The following is a 23684-nucleotide window of genomic DNA, read 5'->3' as shown; positions in this document are numbered from 1 at the left end:
CAACTGCTTGGGTTCTCAACCCCAAATTTTGAAGCACTTGCTGTCTGTAACGTTCAGTGACTCCTGTCACTGAGGAAAAAGCAGCATGTACCACTCTGGCTCAGCTTTGTGCATGTCCGTTGGCATAATTGCAAAGACATTTTATTTTGTTTCAGCGGATGGGCTGTGCTTCCAGTGCCTGTCTCTCACAAAAGTGGCTTTTTTGCTAAACTGAGAGAAATCTAGCAATTTTTTGAAGTTATGTCTTAAAGTGGGGCAGATCACAGACCTGTAGAAATTAAATGCCCGCTTTTTACTCAACATGACAGATTCTCTCTTAAAGGTAAATCAGTGGTATAATATCCAGCATATTAACACAGCATTATATTTCAAATTCTCATCTAGCTACCTTGTATCTCTTGCAATACCTTGGTAAAAGCCCAGCTTTCCATTTTATCAGCCAGCTTTTGGGGGAAATTTTGTAATGGCAAATGATTCCTCACTGCTACACTGTGTAGTAAGTAGCTCAGAGAAATTACTCTCCTGGCCTGGAGTCTGGGCAGGAAGGTTGGCAGCAAGGATGGCTCCATAGCCACTTGAGAAGTTGTTATGAAAAGGTAGTTGAATGTTCACTCTGTCCATTTTAGAATGCAGATATTTGGGGCTGAAGATTATGATTATTCCTCTGGACTAGCTCTTTGATTTGGCCCTTTTAGGAGATTCAATGATAGGTTATATCTTCACAAGTTTTTCTCCAAGCTCTGAGTGTATGTTTCTGTCTTCATTTACTGCTGTCACAATAAAATTTGTCCCTATTCCTCTACCTTTTAATTTCTTTGCTCAAGGAGGTTCAAGAAGTCCATGAGTTTAGAGGTATGTGGAGGAGAGTGGTGATGACTGGGAGGAAAGCTGAAGTCGTTGAAAGCAGGATATGAGCACAATTCAGCCCCCATTTCATGGGTCAGCCCATTGTTTGCTGTGGTTTGGAGGGGGCCCTGTTCTGTTTGGAGCTCCCATTGCCCACTTGCTGGGCACAGGCTGACCTGCACTTTAATCAAGAGTCTTGCTGTCATAGAACTTAGACTGTAAGATATATTTTGCCCTTAGTCTTTACATCACAATTCAAGTCATGGCTGGCTTGTTTGATACGGAGTAATGAAGGCTTGAGATTTTCTTGAGAGGGAAAGTGAGGAGATGGTAACCAGGAGAGCAAGAATTGTTTGGAGAGAAGACAGATTTGAGCTATTAGCAATATCAATGCTGTATTTGATGCTGCCAAAGACATTGATTGGCTCAAAATTAATGTAAGAACACTTTCTTTTGGATTACATGATAGCTCCTTCAGAGGGAAGTAAAGCAGTCCATTGTGGGTAAAAAATCTTAAAGTCCTTCTTTCCTGAAATGATTACTGACTCATAAGGAGTCAGACCAAGCACAAGTGTAGGATACCTTTGTTTTGTGGGACCCTGAAAAAAGCCCCAGAACTACAAAGAGTTGTGTTACATTAACATGACAGGACAGGATATCATATATAATAGTAATAAATGTCAAAATCTGCACATACAGACCCACAACTATAAGTATTTTCTAATTATTGAAATTTAAATTGACCTAGTTATGCATTTATGGTTTTTTTTTTTATGTATCCTTTTTTTTTTGTTTTGATTTCTGCTAGTAAAGCCAAAGGAAAATAGTAGCTAAGCATTCATTTTATGCTGATGAATTTCTTCTTTGTTTTAAAACTCAAGTTAAAAGAAAAGGAATATAAATGAAACAAAACAATAGAGAAAATAATTTAGATGTCAGATGTATCCCTGGAGACACAGAGAGAGGTGTCAGCATGATCATATAAGAAATCTTTAGCTAAAACAAAGTTCAGTACCTAAGAGCATCTTGTCACTTAGAAATTGATCCATTTTGTATCTCAGAGGAATTATATTCATTTGAATTTGTTGATTAGAGAGTGCATTGCATTAGCAAATGATACTATTTAGTGAAGAGCTGAGCAAGTACCAGGAGAAAAACCCAAGACTTCACTCCAAAATGCATTTTGTTCATCTATTTAATGAAACAAAATATTTTCCTTGGATTTTTTTTTTCAGTAGAAATGCAACAGAAAATTGGATATTTTATTTAAATGAAATCTGATAATGAAGTGATTTGCTATGGTGCTGTCTGTCCTGGTAAATTTGGTGGTAGTGACACTGAGCGATAAAGTGATAAATGGGGTGGTAAGGCAACTTTTCAAATCAATGGAGTGTTAGGAGGATTGAGGGTTGGGGTTTTTTTAGCAGTACTATCTCATGTAATTTAAAATCTTTTAAATTCTGCAGTTCCAATTTTCAAATTATCAGAGTGAAGAGTAATGTGTCTCCATAGTCCCTTGTCCCTGGTAGTAAGGCTTTAAATAGCTATTCTTCATATAAGAAATCACTGCTGCACATTAACATTAAGCTAACATGTAAGGAGTGAACTGTATTAATTAGTAAGTTAATTTCTCTTGACTGCAAGTTGATAGTAATCAGATGTGGGAAACAAAAACCTAGTGTGGTCCAGTTTAGGTAGGATGTGCTGTACAATAATTTGTTATGTGCTGAAGGTACTTCAGATTCTGTGATTGTTTTTTCTCCCTATCCCTCCCTCCCAATCTCATCCCTGTTAGGAATACTAGGAGGAGCCCAGGAGCCCAAAGGAGTGTACCCCTCATCACTGAAGGGACAACACAGGAAATATGTATGAGGCTAACAGCTGAGAGGAACATGCTTCGTATCAGCTGCAATTAAAACGGATGGGCAGCATCATTGGAACCATGGGGTGCAGCAGTTCTGTAGCTGACAGGAAGTCAGAGAATGGTGAGTGTTGCCTTTGTCTTCAGGGCAAGTGGTTGTTCTCTCTCTAACACCAGAAAAAGATTGCAAGGTAATATTCCCCCCCAGTCCTGTTGTCAAAATACTTGTTCAGGGAAATTATATTATAATTAATTTCTTTTTAAGACCGTGCATAGCTTTTAGATGCTGGCTGAGGTCAGGAAGCAGCTTTACATCTCCTCTAACATTGACAGATTGGGTTGTAAAAGATTCACAGCATCTGGGACAGAAGCTTAATTTCAGAGGTGTCTGTGCTCACTCTGTCACTGGCAAAGCTTAGGGGGTAAGGCATTGAGTGGGACCTTTTATGGCTTTTCACACCACAGGTTCCTGGGCAAACCGCCCCAATTTCCCTGCTGTTGTGTGACCCCAATTATGAAATGAGTGTAATAAAGCAGAGCTATTACAATGACTTCAAAATCAGTTTTCTGGCCTACCAAGTGCCTGGCCTGACATTCTCCCTGAAAAATACTGAGGCTGTCAGCTGAAAGTCTCCACGGGACTTAGATCATCACCCTCCTTTTAATCATGCCTTGATATGAACTCAGCAGGCTTTGCACTGGCAGGTGGATTCAGACCCTCTGTGTTCTCTTTCAAGATTTTTCATTAAAGCACAATTTATTGGTCAGCAGAGAGCCATGTTACATGGTACTGTGCATAGTGTTAGGACATTATTATGCTGAACAGCCATGGTTGAAAATGAAGGCTCTTTTTGGCTACCAAGTCAGGACAAGACACACAGGAAGATGGTGACTAAGAAGCAGGAACACTTAGTCATAGCTACAGGGATCCCAGCTGACTGGTTTGAGAGCAGCCCTCTGCTTTGTGTATGCTATTTCAAAGCAGCATCAGGGCTGTACCACAGCAGTGAAAGTAGAATGGAATCATCCAGAGTCCCAGACCTACCTGTAACAGGGAGGCAGCTCTTCCTCTTTGGGTTTGCATGCCATGCCTACATGCATCTCTGCCATGTGAGACCTTGGGGATGTGCTACTTGGGAATATTTCTGAATGTGTAAAAGCTTGGAGTGGGCATGAGGAGCTGTACTCTTTCTTGATCAACAACCATCAATGAACATTGACGTGGGGATTAGGATTTTGTGTGCTTGCTGGACTGTGTTTTGTCTTCTGGAGTTGCTGGATGGTTTCCTTTCTGCTCTTCAATGGTAGTCAAGTTGCTGATGCTGAATCATTCAATCTGCAGCCTAAGGCTGTACATTTCTCTAATGCATTAATAACCCAAATTTAACAGATACTTGTTGGTGTAGAGACCTTCTTCAACTGATAACAATTTATTTTAGAGATGCAGTTTAGCCTAGTATGAAAATCATGTTCTGATTCAGTCCTGAGAATAACAGTGCTGTAATAAGTACAATTAAAAAAAAAAGAAAGACAGGAAATGTTCTGTTAGATTTGCAACATTAACCAAAGTGATTGATATGTATCTGTCTTATGTGATAGCAATGGAACTGTGCCATGTTAAGTGCTCAGGACCATTAAGCAACCCAGGGGGCTTTAATGGGAAGTTTAATGGCTCTGATGCTGGAAATCCATTTCTGTGCTGGTGATTGTGCTTTGCCCCTTAGGTACTCTTCAAAAACAGAAATGTTGGTGACAGCCTTGCTGTTATGTCTCAGGCTTTCAGGTCTGTAGTGGTGGGGACTTCCAGAAAGGACAGAAAATAAGAAATCTCAGAGTTTATGCAGGGTCTGAAGGATGCTCTTAGTAATATAAAGATCACATTTCCTTCAGGCAGGAGGATATTTCTAGAATGGATGCCGTATCTATAGGATCAGAGACTTTCTGGATTTTGGTCTTGTCTAGACTAGAAAATTTTACCACTTTCACTATACTGTATACTAATAAATGGTAAAATAAGAAAACAACATGTTGTTATGGCATCTGTAAGCATTTTTATAAAAATGTTTTCTTAATGTTATACTCTATTAATAGAATCACTTTCCAATTAACATTTGTTCCTACCTGCATAACTATCAGTAAGAAATAAATCATTCTCACTTAGGTTCCACTCATCCTAGTGTAAAAATTCCTGGTATTTGTGATAAGTTACAATAATTGACTGTTATCCCTGTAGTACAGAGTTTTTCTTTACTGTTTTGCAATGCAGGACAGTGCCCATCCCAGGACCTCTTTCTGCCCCCAGATGTTTCTCTGCTTAATAAACTTTTATCTGAGCATTTAAAGGATATGTGATCTCTTTGTAGCATGAATGAGGCCTGAAGGCAGCAAGCTCTTTCCTCCAGGCTGTAGTCTTGATGATTGTCCTTCAGTGAAGTTTCCAGCAGTTTTCCAGACTAAGACCATTGTAGACACAACTTCTTGAAGTGCTGAGTGGAATGCATACTCAGCACATAGTCAAAAATGGTCTTCTGGCATGTTCCATTGACTTTTTGGGGTGAGTGTTCTTTTGTTAGACAATCTATCTAGAACTATACCTCACTGCCTTTTAGAATATGTTGCTTTCTCTGTAAGCAACATATTCTACCCTTCAATACCATTTGCTAACTTTTTATCCTAGGATTTGAATTTCACTGGTTTGCTGATGCAGCTCTGCAGGCAAAAACTTTCTGGTAGAAGAGGCTGTTGCAAATACTGTCATGAATGGTTGTTTGTGTCACAGCTTGAAAAATCAAAGCTTTTTACTGGAGATTGATAAAGAAATACACTGTTGATAGGCTAAACTGTTCTTCCTTTCTTCACCTTCCCAAAACCCATAGGGTGCCCATCAGCTGAACATGACTGACTTCTTACCTGGGTACTATCTTCAAGAGAATTAAATGGTGAAGGTTACTAACTACTTAGGCCTGAGCAAGTCAGCTAGCTTGGGATTTGTGTCAGAAGACAGAAACAGTAAAGGCATCATGTATTTTTTTCAGTCTCATATTTACTGGATTTCATCTTGTTGACTGTGCACAATGGACTGAATCATCATCTGATTGCAAAATTCTGTAAAGGCAGCATGCATATTTTCCTTGTAGATTATCCTGCATCCATGTGTACTCCACTGTTTTGTTTTGACAGTTATTAGAGCTGCAGTCCTCATCCAGAAGTGGTACCGCTTTACCATGGCCCGGCTGGAGATGAGGCGCCGCTATTCTCTCAGTATCTTTCAGTCAATTGAATATGCTGATGAACAGGATCAACTACAGGTTTGTAATCTTCCATTCTTCCTATAAAACAGTTATGTTATCCCCAGGACTGTGGTTGCACAAACAAAATGGGTGTGCGGTGATTTCTTCTACAAAGCTGGGTCTTGATTAATAAAACTGTTTCCCTGCCTGACACATGAACTAAGTTGTGTGTATTCATACACAGTCATACAGATGAATGTAACTACATAGGCTTCAGGACCATTCTGCCATACAGCATGTCTAGGGTATAGGTTCCTGTATAGCAGCTCTGTTAGCCAGGGATTGCAGGTCAGCTACAGATCACTAAGGGTAATCTAAACTGTCTGTGAGGCAATACATGTGCAACAGAGATATCAGTGTTTCAGCATGTCAGCCCAGGCTTCCCTTAGGGTCAGTATAGGAAATTTGGAACTTATAGGCCTTTGTGTTCATCTCAGCATCTGTGTCTAAAGTTGGCTCAGTGCATTGTAGCAGTTGTTTCTATTGACTATGAAGGAAGTCTAGGCAAATAGTCTGGGTGGTGGGAAACATCAGCAGCAGTGAAACAGCCCTGAAACATTTTATGTATTCATGAAGTGTCAGTTGTGAATTCATAGCAAAAAAAGGAAAACGAGCTATTTTTGTAGTAGGACACAAATTGTGTCATTACTGCAGGCTGATACTATGGAAATATACAGTAGTGACTTATATCCCCCTAAACGGGAAATTGCAAGTAACTGAGGAAGAAAGATGTTAATGCTTGTTGGATCACGTAAACTGATCAGTGTATTTGTTCTTTTCTTTTGCATACTCAGCTATCCAACTTTTTTACATTCATGCTGGATCATTGTACTCATCCTGATTCAGGTAACAATAAAAATAAAAGTAATGTGCAGATTGTACTTGAAAAACTTGATGTGAAGAAAGTTAATTTTAGATGTGGTATTTACAGCTTACAGCATGTGCTGGGGTTGAGGTTTGATGTCCCAAATACTGTAATATGAATTTGATCCTCTAAGTGTTACACTGACACTATTCACTATCTACTTAGTAAGTCAGAGCAGTACTTAGTACTTACTTAGTACTTACTCAGTAAGTCAGAACAGATGCCTGTTGTCCTTATGAGAATATTCAGAGATGCTCAGAGTGCTTCCTTATATGTTGCTGCCTTTCTTAGAGAATCCAATTTTCACAGTTTTCTATACATGTTTCCTTAAACTATGAGATTTTGATTATTCAGAAAGATTGTGTTCACTTGGTTTAAGGCAGGTATAATGAAAGAGGTTGCTCCTTTTCCCCCACCACCTCTGGCAGTTCTGGACCACGTTTTAATATAATTTGTTCTAGATTTCACTGCAACATGTATCAGTATGTGAATGATAAAAAAGGAAATAAATTTAAACTGCTGGAGATAAATCTTTAGAAACGATCTCAATTAAGCTTCAGTTATTCAAGGAATAACCTTTAATTTTTGAAGTATTTTGGGATCCTTGGACATAACTTGCTTTTGAGGTCAAGCTCAACAGAAGGACAGACTGAAAGTGATTCCTAAGTCCAGAAAACAAACATGACTTCCTTGAACAAATTCAGAATAGATCTAATCCCAGTGGAGTTAAAAATGAGGCTGTCCCCTTCTTATTGCATTACAAGAGAATGCCTTTTCTCTTTCATCTGGTCTAGCCACGGGTTATTTCAATTAAAATTTGCACAAGATACTTTGATAGCAGGATAAAACCACCATCAAAACCTTAAGTGGTTCAGTGTTCTAATGACAACCGGTAGAAATTGCAATTTTGCTCTCTTAAATACTTTAGAGTGCCTAATGCTCTCTGTGCTCTGCAGAAAAATAAATTACTTTTGAGCCTTGCTCCAAAGTCAAGGCAGATGATACAGTAATCCTCCCTTTGATTTTTTTTTTCCATTACTGCCATATTCTGTGAAAAAAATCTGCTTTAGTAATTTAACTTCCTGGGAAGGAATTGGCAAATTCAAAGAAAATCAGATACTGCTCACTTCATCTACTTCTTCATGCTCCTAGTGCACCTCTGTTCAGCTTTTCAACCTGAATAGGAAAGAAAAGAGTAGTTCTAGGTCTGAGATTTTGCAAAATATTGTTAATCTCTATTTTTATTATAATATTAAAATGTATTTTTACAACTGCTTGTTGTAGCTATGATTTTTCCACCTTTATTAACTGTGCCTACTGACAGAAGGAATGAAGGCAAGGTGTCTCAGGTGACTTGCTAGGGCTCAAGACATTGCAGAGCACACTGCTACATGCATAGGCTGTTCATGTGCAGGTGGAGATCTGAGCCTCACCTGTGCACAGTGAGGGATATGGAGGGTCCTGTGGACTGCTCCTCATCAGCACTGCACAGGTCACCTGATCTTGGTCTTGTAGGTATTGGGAATTGCAGATGTGGTTAAGACTGAAGCACATGATAAAGTGTATATGGTTTATGATAAAGTGTTCTTTGTCTTGCTAGCTTAAAACTTCCATCATTTAGGACTGCTGTTGTTAAGACTTGATAACTGCTCCAAAGGCTTCATTTTTGTCTTTTGTCTTTCTAACAGCATGTGTTACAGCTACCAGAACCCTAAACAAAACAGAAAAATTCCGCTGTATGTTTAATAGAGATGGCCAAGGCTGCCTATGCAAAGGAGCTGACTTAGATTTTTTTTGGAGGAATTGCACATCGAATGTGTATTGGTGTTGTGGTTATCTTGCCCAACTGCTGGCTGTGTGCATTCTTTGCTTTAAGCTCTTGATTGCTTGCCCCTGAAAGTGACCTTTGCAGCACTCATGCTAGCCCCACTAATGTAAGCAAAATCAAGTGGTGAGTAGAGGGATTCTTAAAAGAACTGCTTCCACTTTTGCTGAATCACCATCTTAAGATGTGAACCACAGTGAATGTAAACATAACAATCATAGAGGCTTCAAATTGACTTTGCTATTCTCAAGCATTTTCTAAAACCTTCAATTTTCTGGCTTTTTTTTCATCAGTGTGTGCTCACTTAAATTAGAGTGATAGCATATGGTTCAAAAGCTGTCTCCAAGAAGACAGTATATAATATTCTTACCAAAAAATATTACTGTTCTTCTCAGTATGTGATAAGAAAGTTAGCTGAAAAATTTGTGATCTGTGGTTTTCTTTACATTATAAACTACTCAGCCTCCACCATTAATCTTGTTACTTTCCTCTTTTTAATCTGTTTTTTCCAGATTATGTTTTGCAAAGAAAGAAAGCAGCTGCCATCTCATTAACACAGTCATGCTTTTGATGTGATTGTTTATCTCTTGTACCCTAAAGCTTTTTTCATCCTCTCATTCTCCTTAAGATGTCAGTGTAGTTTGTGATTGGGATATTATACAGATGAGTGTCTCATTCTGCTTCTTATTAAAGGCTATTTTGCAAGGGTTTGTGGAAAATAAGAATAAACCCCTTTTCTACCTTACACTTCTCTCCCTCATTTCCTAAAAAAACCTTCCTACCTTGTCAGCTTTCAATGGAAAGTTCTCTGGTCAGAGAAAGCTGGAAACTGCCTTTCCAGCAAAAGATGACCCATTTACTCACTCTTTTATGGGCACATCGAGGGTGAGAAGACTACAGACACATCCTGAGAAAAATGGTAGGACTGGGAATCTAAACCTGTTCATCTCAAGGTCACCAGGGCACCTCCTGGAGCCTTCCTTCAAAGGGCAACAAAAAAAAAAAAGTGTTGTTTTCTGCAGTTTCACTCCCCATGATGCCTCCCTTACAGCTTTAACACCCTTCCAAGATGTTTTGCACAGAGTGATTCTTACAGTGGGGAATGTTATAGCTGCTTGCTGTTTGTAGCACCAGGAATGGTGTGAAGGAAGAAATGTTTGAAGCATTTTAGAGACCTCCTTCCTCTTTGTAGGCTCGGTGTCCATTTGGCTTTGACCTGAGGGCTGTGGATAGGTATCTGGCTTATATAAGAGCACTTCTCAGGAGTCAGAGGTGCTCTCAGGTACCCCAGTGGTCAGGTTGAAGGTACACTGATGGTGGCAGAACAGAGAACTGATTTCAGAGCTGCAGAAGTAGCTGATTCCCAATTACCCCCATAGTGAGTACATTCTTAGCAGTGGCAGCTTTGACTTGCCTTGAAAAACTCCCATGGCAAGGTGATCTGGCCAGGAGAATCAGATCTTTGAGCTTTCTGTGGCCAAATTGACTCCACTTAGCTCTGGCTGTTTGTGCTGAACATGGAATATGGCTGCAGGGTAGTTTTTTGGGTTTTGTTAATAGTGAAGACTCCCTAAGCCTGGGCTAGACCTCAGGTGCCAGAGTACAAAGCAGGTCATTGCCTGTGCTTCCTCTAGTGAGTGGAGAGATGCAGATGCTGGCAGAAGATATTTCATTCTGTCTTGACACATGTGCCTGAACCAGGCATGCCAAGACTTTTCATCCCTGTCTTTCAGTATGAACTGAAAGAACCTTGACAGCTTTGACTAGCAAAATGTGAGGGGTGCTGAATCCTTTCAGAATTAATCCTGCATGGGACATGTGGTGAGCTGGAGTACTTGCTGGACAGCATAGTCATTCCCCAGGCTGCATTAGGTCATCCATTACTGACTGTTGAGAGATGGGACAGTCATGCTGTGCAGGAAGAAGCCATAAAATCCAGCTGAAATGCAGCCTGAGGAGCCGTAAGCACACTCTGAGGGTAATGACCATGACTGGCTTTTGACAACTCATCCAGAAAGTGGAAAATGGGGTGTACTTTGCAGAGATATGTCCTACAGGGAAGGATTGGTTTTCCCAGCCTGAGCATGTGCCAAAACAGAAGTGAGTCTGTGAGGAAGGCAAGTTCATATTCAGAGGTAAAGCGATGGATGGATGGCCTACTGTGTGCTGGAAGGGAAGACAGGAGTAGGAGCAGGCATGGGCCTGCTTGGCTTGAAACGCCGAGAGGATCACTGACTCTGAAGGAGTCAAGTCAGATGAGAACAGCTGGTTAGAGCAGGCAAGAAATGAGGCATTTGGGTGCTCTGAGGAGTTGGTTCTGCAGTCACCCACTTCTTGGGAAATAGGGTGCAAAGAGAGATACTGTCCAGAGGCCTGCTGCTAGAGCTGGAGCAAGAATTGCTGCAAATGCGCTTGGCTGATCACATGTGAGAATCAGCAATTTCAGTCCATAGTGACATGCTGGTGTCCAGCCAGACAAAGCTGTAATCGTGGTGGAAGACTGCAAATCAAACTGCACTTGGTGAAAATGCTGAACCCTGAGCACCTTGCTGTTACTTGATGCTTTAATCCATTTAATTGGCTGAGTATAACATTGCATTAACACTGAATGTGCTAATCAGCTCACAGCTGAAGTGCTGATAGTAAAAAGGGACTTTTAAAAATCCAGATTACATTTTTATCTACTTATTTCTTTAATATGGATTTTATCCAGCTGCAAGACAAGTTGGTCTTTATGAATGTCATAATTTATGAGGCCACATGCTGGTTTTGGCTACTGTGAATTTTGAGTCACAGCTACAGGTCAGCTGTAAATCAGCAATAAATAATACAGCTACACAGCTGTAAATAATACATTTTATTTTCAGTTGCAAGAAATCAGGGTTACAGAAAACCTAACTGCAGCCCAGTAAAAAGTGTTTACAACAATCATCTCTCAAGAGCAACTCTGAAACAGCATCTGCTAGAACACTTTTGTTTAGGGCCTGGCTCTCTATTTTAGAATAATATATGGCTGAGACAACCTGAAAGAAGAAAACACTGAAATCTGCTGATCAGTCAGTTATGTTCTAAGGTTATGTCAACAAAAATACTGGATTGAAGCAATTAGCAGTGTTCCTGCTTTCTCCATGTTCTGGGAAAATTAGAAGCTATGCTCTACTTTCACCACTCTGTTTTTGTTTACTTTATTTCAGACAGTAGTTTTATGGCAGCCAACCAAAAGCTGGCATTGTTTCCCAGCTGTATCAGAAAGACTTGATTTGCAATCTGCTGTGAACAAATAGAATTTTGTTGGTGACTTTTAAAATAATCACTGTGACCTGCTGGTATTTAGCCTAAGATTTTTGAGTAGAAAATAAAAGCAGTAGAAGTGAATCTTCAAAACCTGTACTAAAAGTGTAATATTGAACTTCAAACAGATTATGGTCATTAAATAATCAGCCAAGACTTTTGTGTCTCCTTGCCTCAGGGGAAAGGAGAAGGAAGTTTGTACCAGGTGGTGGTTCTTGTTACCTGTGAGCAGAATGCTCCACAACTTCAGTGCAAAATGTTTGCACCCTGATGACAGCTAACAGCAGCTGGAAAAGAGTTTTTACCTTTTTTAAACTTTGGTTTTGCCTTTTTTTCCTTGTTGTGGTTGATTGGTTGGTTGGTTTTAGTGCTGTGAAACAGTCTGGGGAGACCTGGAGCTTTTCCACTACAGGAGGCAGGAGTCAGCTGCTGTAATACTGCAGCAGTTAAAGCAGTTACATTCAGCCAGTTCTAGCCATGCTGTTACAGCTCTGTGGGGGACTGAAGTTTCTACATTTTTGTTTTTCTTCCATCTTGTTCCAGTTTCTCAAATTTTCACCAGCCCTAGTGCTCCTCAGGTGGTGGATGAAGACTTATGTTTAAAAGAATTTGAAAATAAGATTAATGTTCCAGATTCCTATTATGGACCACGACTCTCATTCCCCCTTACTGTTGAAGATGCCAATGCTCTCCTTCATGCTTTCAGGAATGAACAGGTAATTTGCAAGAAGTTTGTTTCCTATTCTTTTTAACTTATTTTATATCTGTCAAGCTGTAGTTCCACAGTCCAATGTAAGGCTAAACTGGTGCCCAAAGAGATATTTCACCCTTCTTTTACATCTCACTACTTTTTCCTGCTAGCTCAGTGTGATCATAAATGTGCACGGTAAGCTGCCTTGGGAAATTAATCTGGCTGTAAGCAAACAAAGTAATATCAAAAGCAGACAGTTCTCAGACAGACAAGTCCCCACTTTTGATTCACTGCTTTACTGCATGACCACCAGGCCCAGCTTCTGGGAGGAGGCAGGGACTAGTGAAATGAAATGGGAACCCTTAGCAGCTGCAAGGCAGGTGTTCTCAATGAGAGTGCAGGACTGGGGAAGGTGTCCTAAGCTAAATAGAAACTAATTATCATCTTTTTATGGGTTAAAAGTGTTCATTGTTTGGTTCTCTTTTTCCCAGCACCTCACTGTTTTAGAGGAATTGGCGTGTAAGGGTTAATCACGTATTGCAGGGTGCAAGAATCCACTGTAACAGTGGAGTGAGTATAAAGCATTGCTAATGTAGCAGACCAGAGTGCACAAATCTCTGGAGCTCAGGCTGCAGCTTCCAAGGCACTGAGGAGGCTGTTCCTCATTCTCTGTATTCCTGAGCAAGCCCTTTTGTTGCCCACAAGATGAGCATGGAGCAAGGAGGCATTAAATGGCACAGCTTCATTTGAACTTGTAATTATTTCTGCTTAAGAATATTCTATATAAAAGGGGCAAGGGTCTATCATGACTTTTAATTTACTAAATAAGAATATATTTCTCCAGAAATTTTCTGTGGAGGCTGGTGTAAATGTACAAAATATAAAGCACATAATAAATAAGCCAACCCAGACTTCACCTTACTGTCCACTCTCTCTTCTCTAACTACAGCTGGCATTTTATTAAGGGAATAGTCATATGTAATTAACCTTTCTGTTTGCTTAAAAACATGAATCTTGAAAACTCATTTTGTTGCTCATCTATCTCCTCTACCAAAATTCCTCAGATCTCTGGTGGAATTAAGAGTTTTAAAAATCACCAACTGACAAAATTTTCATAAAAAGCATTAGGAGAGAAGACCAGAAACTTCAATGTTCTGTTGTTAAAATTTATTCATTGTGAACAAGAAGATAACCCTTACCAAGGCAGCCCTTACTGGAATTTTCTTGTCATTGTTCCTGAAATTTGCTGAAATATAACTTATGGCCTTTGGGGGGTTTTTGTTGGCTTGTGTTTTAGAGGTTGTGTGGGTTTTTTGGGTTTTTTTGTTTGTTTGTTTTTTACTCACACCTAGAATTATATCCTTTTTATTTTTTCCCCAGTTACTTTAAACAGATGGCCTTATGCAATGATTCTGAGTGCTCTATCTTATCTCTTCTGAAAAACAGGAAGAGTAGAAACAGTACAGTATAAATAAGGTGGGAAAATCTGCAAAACAATAAGTTCAGTAAGGGGTCCATATCCATTCACTGGGAAGCAAATGCAAAGCTATGAACACTCCTAATTCCGAGCACTAGGCCGTACAGCCTGTACTCATGTCTGGAGGTCTGCATTATAAATAACCTTGGCAGGACATGTCTGATATTAATAAGGCACACAGACCTATTGCTAATTCAAAGAAGTCTTCCTTTTCTACCTGCTTTTTCTTCTCACAGCTGCTTCATGCCCGCTATGTACTGCAGCTGCTAAGTGAAACTAGGAGGGTTCTCAAGGAGATGCCAAATATCACCCATCTTTCAACTTCCTACTCCAAGGAGATAACTGTCTGTGGTAAGGTGCCAGAGAAGATAACTGCTTTGGGCTATGGGTTGATATTCTAAGTGGTTAGAGAATGATACTGCTATTTCCAAATTCTGTCATTAGAATAAAGTTCTCAATGCCCTTTTAAAAAATATTTATTTTTATTTATTTTCCCCCACAAATGCCTAAATTGGAGCAAACAACCAAAAAAAAAAAAAAAAATAATGTTCCTGAGTCATAGTAAGTATATTTTAAGAAATTCCCTCACCTCCACTTTCCTGTTCTTGTTTAACGTTTCTGAATGAGTCAGTATTAATTCAGCTAACACTGCAGTGCAGCTTAAATACTCCTGCACTTCCACCTCTAAAATGCCACCAAGTATTTTGATCACTGGCTGTAAGCCTCACCTCTTTCTCCTCTCACTGAGAAAAAGACTTTACTAGTAATGATTTTAATGATTTTAATCATAATTTACTCCATAATGATTTTAATGGGGGTTTAATATGGGTGGAAAAAAGACCTTTTGTTGACAGCATGACTGTCTAGAATAAACTGAAATGATAATAACCCTTCATTTCTAGGGAGACCCAAGAGGATGGGTAAGTATTTATACAACCAACAAATTAATCTCACAGAATAATGTGTCACACAGTAAAGAACTAAGAGCTCTTTGCCTATCTATTTTGTTATATTTTTGTAGATTATGGATAATGGGATGCAGTATCCTGGCTTGACACAGAATGCAGTAGCTGCAAAACAGAACAATGATGGTGACATAACTCTTGACATCTATCAGTGTGTGCTATGTGTAGTAGTAAAGTAGTATAAGGGAGGTACTTGCAAAACAAATGTTTTTTAAGATGTGGTTATGGACCTACTTTGATTGCCAGAAAAGGATTTTTTAAAATGACGTTTTGTATAAACAGTAATTCATTAACCAAGCCAACAAGACCCCTTTCCAAACCAAGGAAACACAGATTCATGCTTGTTCACAACACATGTTCTTGTTAAATAAACATTCCTCTTCATGTTTGTCTTGCATTTGCACTATGTAACCGACATCAAAAGGGATCCCTCTCCTGTACTGAAACGAAAAGTTTTTGTCACCAGAAAGACCCTCTGCAGAAGACTAATAACCCATTTTTAAGTATAATCAGTCCAAAATGTTGATCTCCTTAAGGTGTCACTCTCCATTTCTTTTAATTTCAAATTAATAATGCAGATTAAATATATGCCTGAAATGTTTGCATCCACATATTTGATAAATACCTATCATACCCTGGAAGATCCCTTAGAACAAATTCAGCAGGCTCATAATTAATCAAAAGTTGCACAGAAAACATATACACATAAAAATGTCACTTTTCCTAATCATTGGTGGTAAAAGCATATTATCATAAGGCATGTTTTGAAACTTCTGCAGCTTGGTGGTGGTGAGTCACTGACTCAGAGTCACAGAGGAGGTTGGCTCTGTGATCAAAAAATGCAGTCAGATGCACAGGGGATGTGTTGGGGTGAAATCCTCTTGCCTGTGCAAACAAACCTCTCAAAAACAGCCCAATCCACCATTCCTGTGTCCTTAGCATTGAGGCACACAGTCATGGACAGTTCTTGGCACTCTCCATCACTTCTTGCTAGTAGTAATCAAAACCTGTCCCTGAAACATGTTCAGTTGTGCAGTATAAAAAAGTAAATTTGGTAAATTTAAAGCCATTAGTATGCAGAAGTCTATTATATTTCAAAATGTCTTTTAGTGGCATTTTCTGGGTTTATATACAGAAGGGAAACATGGAGAAAAGCTTATTAGGTCCAACTAATTCCAGTTTTATAATTCCAGTTTCTTCCTCTTCTGTGAGAAAATTTTTAAAAAATAATATTTGTTTTTCCTGTAGGAGATTTGCATGGAAACCTGGATGATCTTTTGCTGATATTCTATAAGGTAAGTAGGTACCCTGAGATTTAGCATTTCCACTTTGATTTATTAATAAGAACAATTATTTATGTGTGAGAGATTTATCACCATTAGAACTGCTCATGTGGTGTGCATGTACCACACACACAGTTTGTGGAACAATTTGGTGTCTTTGTCAGAGCTTTTCCTTCTTCATATCCTCCTGCTCACTATGAAGGAGATAGAGGAGATGATTACTTTCCTGCATGCTGAACTGCAGGAGGACTCCTTGCAAGGTCTCCAAAGTTCTGCCACCGTTTTAAATTCCATATTGACTGAAGTCTGCTCAAATCAAGAGCTGAGTTCCTGATGTAACACTACACCATGGATAATTTTGATACTCAAGAAAAAAAGCAGAAGCTTTCATTTAGGCCTTCCACTGATACCTGCAGATTTTTTGGTTCGCTTTTGGGTTGTTTGGGGGGTTTTTGTTGTTTTGGTTTAATTGTTTGGGTTTGTTGGTGTTCTTGTTGTTTTTTCTTTGAGGGAGTTACTTTTGTTTCTAACAGGAAACAAGAGTGGTGTTTGAAAGCTTTTTAAGCCTTGGAAGCAATCACATGGTCTGCACAAAATACAAGTATTTTGGGCACCCTTTATACATCCTTTTTCATCATGCTAAAAAAGCATAGCTTGATTTTACTCATGTGTAAAACAAATTAAGCTCCAGGCTAGCTTTTCCACAATTGTAAGTTTAACTGAAGATGCAGGAAATGTTGGGTATTTAGTTTCATATTCATCTTCATGATGAATCACCACCTTTGACTGAGCAGGTATTCTCTTTGATTTGAGCTTTCCGGGGTGAAAGGGTTTGTGTCAGATCCTTACACATTCATCTGCGCTGAATGGAGACTGAAGTGAGCTAAACCAGGTGTTTAAATGATGCAATTCTGCCCCTGCTTCCACCTTTGTTACGCTTCGTCTGACACTTGTTGAATGAAAACGTGGTTGTTTTGTCCAAGTGCACACCAGAAGTCTGTTAAGTATAGTGAAAGTATAATCAAACCTTTTTTTTATAGAGTCCTGCTTTTCTTACTAATCAACCATCTTTAGCTGGTCCTGGGCTTGCAGTCTCTTAGTTGTTTAGATCTCTTTTAAAAACTGGAATAAGAGTATGATACATATTGGTTTCATACATAAAGCCTGGAATGGGAAATATAACTATTTTGGAGATAAATGCTCAGATATAATTATATTTACAACTGCAATCAGCCTGCATTTTGGTTTTTTTGGAGTAAACATATTCTTTCCCCCTCGTCTAATGGATGTTATAAAGAGAAAAAAAATGCAACTCTCATCCTGACTTCAGTAAATTCAGAGCCAAAACTCCCACTGACTTCAGACTAGAAATAACACCCAGTTGTCCTCTGTTAAACTTCTAGGGGAGTCCCTTCCATCAAACCAAATAAAATGGGCAAATGTTTCATCATTTCACAGTAGTGAATATAGAAAGCATATGATAGAGCTGATTAGTTACTGAGAAGCAAATTAAATGACACTATTTTCTGTTTACTCAGATGAGCAGCAAGCCCAGTTGTCTTCTGGGATCCACATTTATTCCTCCTTCCCAAACTCTGTTTCAGTTGGAAGGGATTTCATCCTCCGAGTTGGTACAAACTACCTTAAACAAGACGGTGCAATCCCTAACAATGCCATGGGAGTGATCTCTGTCTGCACAGGGCAGTGCAGAGCTGAAATGGATTCTGGAGGCCTGCATGCAGACCAGGCTTGTCACTTCCATAAACCACCCCCAGCAAACACACACAGCTGGCAGTCTACAGCATATTGATACAATGCTGCAGATGGTGTATAATCCTAACACCTGGTTTGGCTGAAGCTAAGACACTTTCTTTTTCCCTCTATAACCCGTTTGTAAGGTTCATTCAGGCACTGCATTAATCTTTATTATATTGCAGTGTTTCCTTATACTCCTTGAAACACCTGAATTTTAAATTATTTATTGCTAAATTAGATTGTTAAAGAGATGCTATAGATAGAAATAGCCTGAAGCAGTAGAAAATGCCAACAACAAGCGGAAGTTAATTAATCACTAACCCAGGAGATACAGTAATAATGCCCAGCAGCAAGTTGCTAATCATTAGAGGGCCTTGTTTGCCTCTATGACATATCAGTGGCTGCAACAGCCTTTAATTTAGTTTTGCTCTTGTTGGTTGAAACCACAGAAAAGGAAAGTGCATGGGTGTGGAACAAAACTAAAATGTCACATTGAAGTTAGGAGTCAAAACCAAACTTGTTTAAAACTGAAATTGTGTGCAACCTTTTCCAGAAGAAGGGTGATAGAATCTCAAGAGTGCTCCAGTAGATGTAACTTTGCATGAGGACTGCAGTTAGAATGGTTTATGTGTATATTCACAATCTGCTGGTGAATTCACATGCCTATTGGTTTTAAGGCGAAGATTGTATTTATTTATCTATCTTTCCAGAAACTGCAGAATTTCTTCTGTCTGTTGCACTCCTGAAATCCATCCTCTCCTTTTTTAAAATCGCTTCAACCCACTGCATTAGAAAAGTCTCATACATTGCCACCCCTGTGAGCACAAAGCAAGCACAGCCCCCTTCTAAGTTAACTTGGAAAGGGCTCAGGACAGGCTATAGCAAAATCCAAGGAAGCTGAATTTGCAGCAGCTGGGATGAAGAGACCTGGGTTCACTACTGCATCCTAACATGAAAGCACAGGACACTGACTGGGACAAAACCAGATATTCTCTTAAGGATTCAAATCACACATTTCATCAAGTCCCTGGCCACATCACACATCCTGCAATAAACCCACTAAGTCAGAATACCAGTAATGCCATAGCACCACGAGAAAGGCTTGACACTAACACCATAGATATATTCAAGTGGGATGTTTTGCAATGCTGCCAAACCTTTTAAGAGTGGCTTCCACAGTTATAATGTAATTTTATAGATATTCTACTGATATTCTTGTGCATATTGATTGAGAAAACAGAGGCTTCCCTTTTCTGGCAAGTGAAAGTTGAAATACTATTTCTGATTCTCATGACTGGAAATGATGAAGCTACATATAGGTGGTGCTATATTTTCTGTAAGCTGATGGCACCCATTGATGTGTTGCTAATTAATCTAATAAAACATACCATCAGTTCAAAATACTTGTTTTTACTAAGTCACTATTTATAACAAAGCATTTCTCTGTATCTTCAGAAAAATATAAGGGAAAAAATCCCTATATACAACCTCTCAGGTTTGTGAGATTTCAAGTGTGTCTTGGCTCTCAATAGTAAAATTCAAGTAGTGTTTTCAGGATTAAAGCAACTAAAATCAAAATCTTCAATGTTCTGTCTTAAGATTTTTTTATCCTCTGGACTATAGTCCTTCTCAGGAGTTTTGGAAGCATACACTGCAAACAATGTAAATATATTAAATCCATTCAAACTTACATCAGAAGATAATTTTTCATGTATTTCTTCCATTCAAACTGAATGATTTCCTTCTGTTTGCAAGTGTACTTTTTCCTGGTAACAGTTGCATTAACAAGAATGTATATTTTACTACAAGACTGATGTTCCTTTTGGTCCCTTTTGATTAAATTTAATAGGTAGAGGAAAGGATTAGAGTTGGCATTGTAAGAACAGCCAGAGAAGTCCTCTTTTCCCTAATGGCTTGGGTTGTCTGACATGAAGGTTTTTATTCTAAGCAGTGGAAATAAAAAAATGCTGCATTTTAGATCTCTGTATTATGCAGGATTTTTTTGAGAATTTCTAGTAATGGGATCTCATTTAAATGCTATTTCCTTTATTACAGTATCATAGCAGCCTCTCTAAATGCCCCTTTTTTATTTCTGCAGAACGGTCTGCCTTCAGAACAAAACCGCTATGTCTTTAATGGAGATTTTGTCGACAGAGGGAAAAATTCTATGGAAATACTTATAATCCTATTTGCATTTCTTCTTATCTACCCCAATGATTTACACTTGAATAGAGGAAACCATGAAGACTACATCATGAACCTGAGGTAGATTCTGGGAGTGGGGCAGGTAATACCTGGGCTATCACTGGAAATATTTGAGCTTTTGAGTGCTACTTAATCCACTGTGACACCCTAGAACAGAAATAATGTTCTATTAAGTAGTCGTGTACTTTTGCCTTTTCAGCGTATGTGTGGGGAAGGAACATCCTCGCTACACACAGACATTTGAACAGGAGTCATGTCTTGTCCTTCATCTAATCATAATCCATTGAAGTCAGAGGGCTTAGTGCAGCTTCCAGAGTATCAAAATTGGGGAAGGATTGATGGAAGGATGATATTTTAGTTAAAACACATATTTAGAAAAATCTGATATTTTAGTTAACTTTGAACTAAGGTTTCAGTTCTCTAACACAAGGGGCAGGTAAATATCCTACCTTCCACTCAGAGGAGCTTCATTAGTTGGAGCTGACATCCTGTTTTCTAACACAAATATTTGCACTCAGCTGTGCAGTGCAGCCAAGGGGGTGAGCACAGCCAGAGGCTGTGGCTGTAGACGAAGTGTGACTTGGAGACAAAAAGCATCTCAGAGATGTGAGAACTCCTCAGTCCTACTCCTTACAATTCTAAGCTGCCCCAGAAAGTCTTTGGCTGACTGACTGGGGGATAACCTGCCATTCCCCTTGGATCATTTGATGTGTGCACACAGGATGTATTGCTGTTTTAACACAGTCCTCAGTGTTAGCACCTGGGTCAGAGGCCCACAGGCAAGTCCTACTAATGATCCACAAAAGAGAATCAGTTCCACATGATAGTTACTTTTTCAGCACTTAATTGAAAACACCCTGAAACCAACAAACCTAAACCAAGATCAGTTACTTAATCTACAAGGTAGGAAAATTCCTCCCCAAAATAGCAGAAAATATTAACTAAGTCTGTGATGGTATGGAGTGCACAGATGTATTCCCGTCTATCACTCTTTGCTGTGCATTTTGATTAGCAGTGCTGCACTGCTAATTTACCAAATTTCAATTGGTAAATTTGAAAGCTGAGTGTTGTGCAAATGCCCTTGATGAAGCATATCTTGGTGTTAAAGGAATGAGGTATCAAAATCCTTGCCCCTTGTGGGGGAAAAGACATAACAGTTGGATGAAGCTCTGAGCAATCTTGTCTAGTGGAATGTGTTCCTGCCCATGGCAGGGAGTTGGAATGAGATGACCTCTAAGGCCCCTTCCAACCCAAACCATTCTATGATATGATTCTATGATGATATGATATTTAAGATAGAAACTCTCTGAAGGTTTTGTGGGAATCTTTGCCCATCATCAGGTTACTTTGGAATTTCTCTCTGGTATCTAAAAGAGCTGGCAAAAAGGCCTCTTAATAATTCTTGAGCTGGATTCTGTTCCCAACCTCTGTTATATACAAGAAACCAGTTTAACTCAATGCTCAAGACAGAGTGGAGGAAAATATATTTCAGCTGAGGTGAGATGGAATGGCAGGTGAAAAAAGGGGCTAGAAAACTCCAGGAAAACACCATAGCACAGGAAATCATGCAGAAGGGGCATACTGAAAACCAGTTCATGATGCTGTCCTGTTTTCAGATACGGTTTCACAAAAGAAGTTTCGAAGAAGTACAAGGTAAGATTCCTCCTCCTTCCCCTATATTTTTTTTCGTAGTCTTGCACATGTAAAATGAAACCTATATTTACAAGAAAACTTCAAACCAGTTTATTTAGGTGTAGCAGAGAATTACTTTAGTGATATAGGTGAAATTATTTTGGCCTACCAGTGAAATAACTGACAAAACAATTTTAAGTGCTAGTCTCTTATGCCCAGAGATCTATGGGATAAGTGACATCCATATCAAGAACACAAAAAGAGGTGTACATGAAAGAAAAAGTTTTTCTTTGCTGCAGAGACAATCAAATGGCCCTAAAGTAAATGTCAAAGCATGTTTGTTAGGGTTGCAGTTCAGGGTATCACCTGAACAAAACTGTTCATATAAACTGTACCAGACGCTTCAGCAAAACCTTGAGTTTAGAAGCAACAGATTCTACCAGAAACAGGATCTCATATAAGAGTGTATTTTACAGGACCATTGGAAACAGATTTTGTGTCTTCTACGAGATGTTTTTAGCTGGCTTCCCCTTGCAACTATAATTGATAGCAAAGTTCTTATCCTACATGGGGGGATTTCAGACACCACAGACTTGGATTTCTTGAATGCACTTGAGAGAAATAAGGTAAGAGATCATATTCATGTGAAGGTAATGTTTTATTTTTAAAATTTTGCAGTACAAATGCTAGGATCAGGTAATTTACATTAAGAAAGGACATGGCAGCAGTATAAGGCATGTAAGAAAAATAATAGTTCAATTTTTCTTCAAAATCTGGGGTTAGGAAGGAAGGTTGCAGTAGATGTTGAGAGCCAATTTTTGAGTCTTTTGAGCTTAAAATAGCTAAAGCCATTTAGATGCCTCCTCCTGCAGCAATGACACATTACCCAGAAATCGGGCTTGATTCTTGGGCATTTCCTTTAAACACTTTAGAAATCAATCTAGACACGTATTTCCAGCGCTGCCTTTTTTCCTGGGGCTGTGCTTCTGCCATCTGTTGTGTGGGGGAAGTTCTCCACCTGTGAGGCGCTCCCTTCACAGCAGCTGAGTGTTGTACATGTGGGAGAGCCTTTCCAGAAGGATCAGAATTCAAGAACTGGCCTTGATAAAACAGAATCTACGGCTTTTCAGGGATTTTTAAGACAGAAATGTTAATGTTTTTTTTTCCTGAAGTGATTAGCAAACACAGATCTTTCAAATCAGTGGAAAATGGTGTGGTATTTGGTCTTGATTTGGACACCTAAATCAAGATGTCTGCTTGTGATCAGGGTGCTGAGACTCCTTATAGTCAATGGAGATCTGGGAGACCTGGTGGAGACCATAACTTAGGTACAAGTCTCCAGTGCTGTTCAAGGAAGTGCCCCATTGTCTAGAGATGTCCCCTCTGGCCTTTTCCTGCCTCCAAAGAAAGTCTTCTCTGTAGGCCCCCTCCACCAGTCCCCTTTAGGCCAGATTTGTGTGCCCCCCTCACACTAATTCACAGACATAGTGGAGCATCACTGATGGCATAGGAGACTAGTGTTAGAGCAACTTAGTGTACTTGTCATCAATGTCTGTAGAATCTAGAGCTATTTATGTCATCCTTATATTTTCTAAAGCAGAAATAAATGCTTTGCAGGACAGTCAGTTGTGTGTCTCTTTTTAAAAGATATGAAAAAGGGCATGAGCACTTCTGATCACTGGAGTCTCAGCTCTGTTG

General features: G+C 39.2%; 1 protein-coding gene and 1 long non-coding RNA gene across 6 annotated transcripts in view; one reads left to right on the top strand and one right to left on the bottom strand.

The window, feature by feature from the left end:
• Positions 1-23684, top strand: part of PPEF1 (protein phosphatase with EF-hand domain 1) — a 39547-nt gene that overhangs the window by 7818 nt on the left and 8045 nt on the right. For all 5 annotated transcript variants that reach the window (XM_086879987.1, XM_086879985.1, XM_086879988.1 and 2 more), the window contains 9 exons: positions 2642-2831; positions 5888-6015; positions 6792-6843; positions 12522-12694; positions 14383-14497; positions 16360-16406; positions 20248-20414; positions 21971-22007; positions 22463-22612. In XM_086879987.1, coding sequence (XP_086736113.1) covers positions 2768-2831; positions 5888-6015; positions 6792-6843; positions 12522-12694; positions 14383-14497; positions 16360-16406; positions 20248-20414; positions 21971-22007; positions 22463-22612 — 933 coding nt within the window. In that variant the 5' untranslated portion in view covers positions 2642-2767. The remainder of the gene's footprint in view (positions 1-2641; positions 2832-5887; positions 6016-6791; positions 6844-12521; positions 12695-14382; positions 14498-16359; positions 16407-20247; positions 20415-21970; positions 22008-22462; positions 22613-23684) is intronic.
• Positions 5946-12426, bottom strand: LOC111922866 (uncharacterized). Its single transcript, XR_002860771.2, has 3 exons — positions 12284-12426; positions 7990-8038; positions 5946-6036 (listed from the first exon to the last, which is right to left on the bottom strand). It is a non-coding gene; the product is annotated as an uncharacterized LOC111922866 (long non-coding RNA).

Source organism: Cyanistes caeruleus, chromosome 3 (assembly GCF_971803275.1).
Source record: "Cyanistes caeruleus chromosome 3, bCyaCae1.hap1.1, whole genome shotgun sequence".
Taxonomy (NCBI): Eukaryota; Metazoa; Chordata; class Aves; order Passeriformes; family Paridae; genus Cyanistes; species Cyanistes caeruleus.
This window is presented reverse-complemented; position numbering and strand designations above follow the sequence as displayed.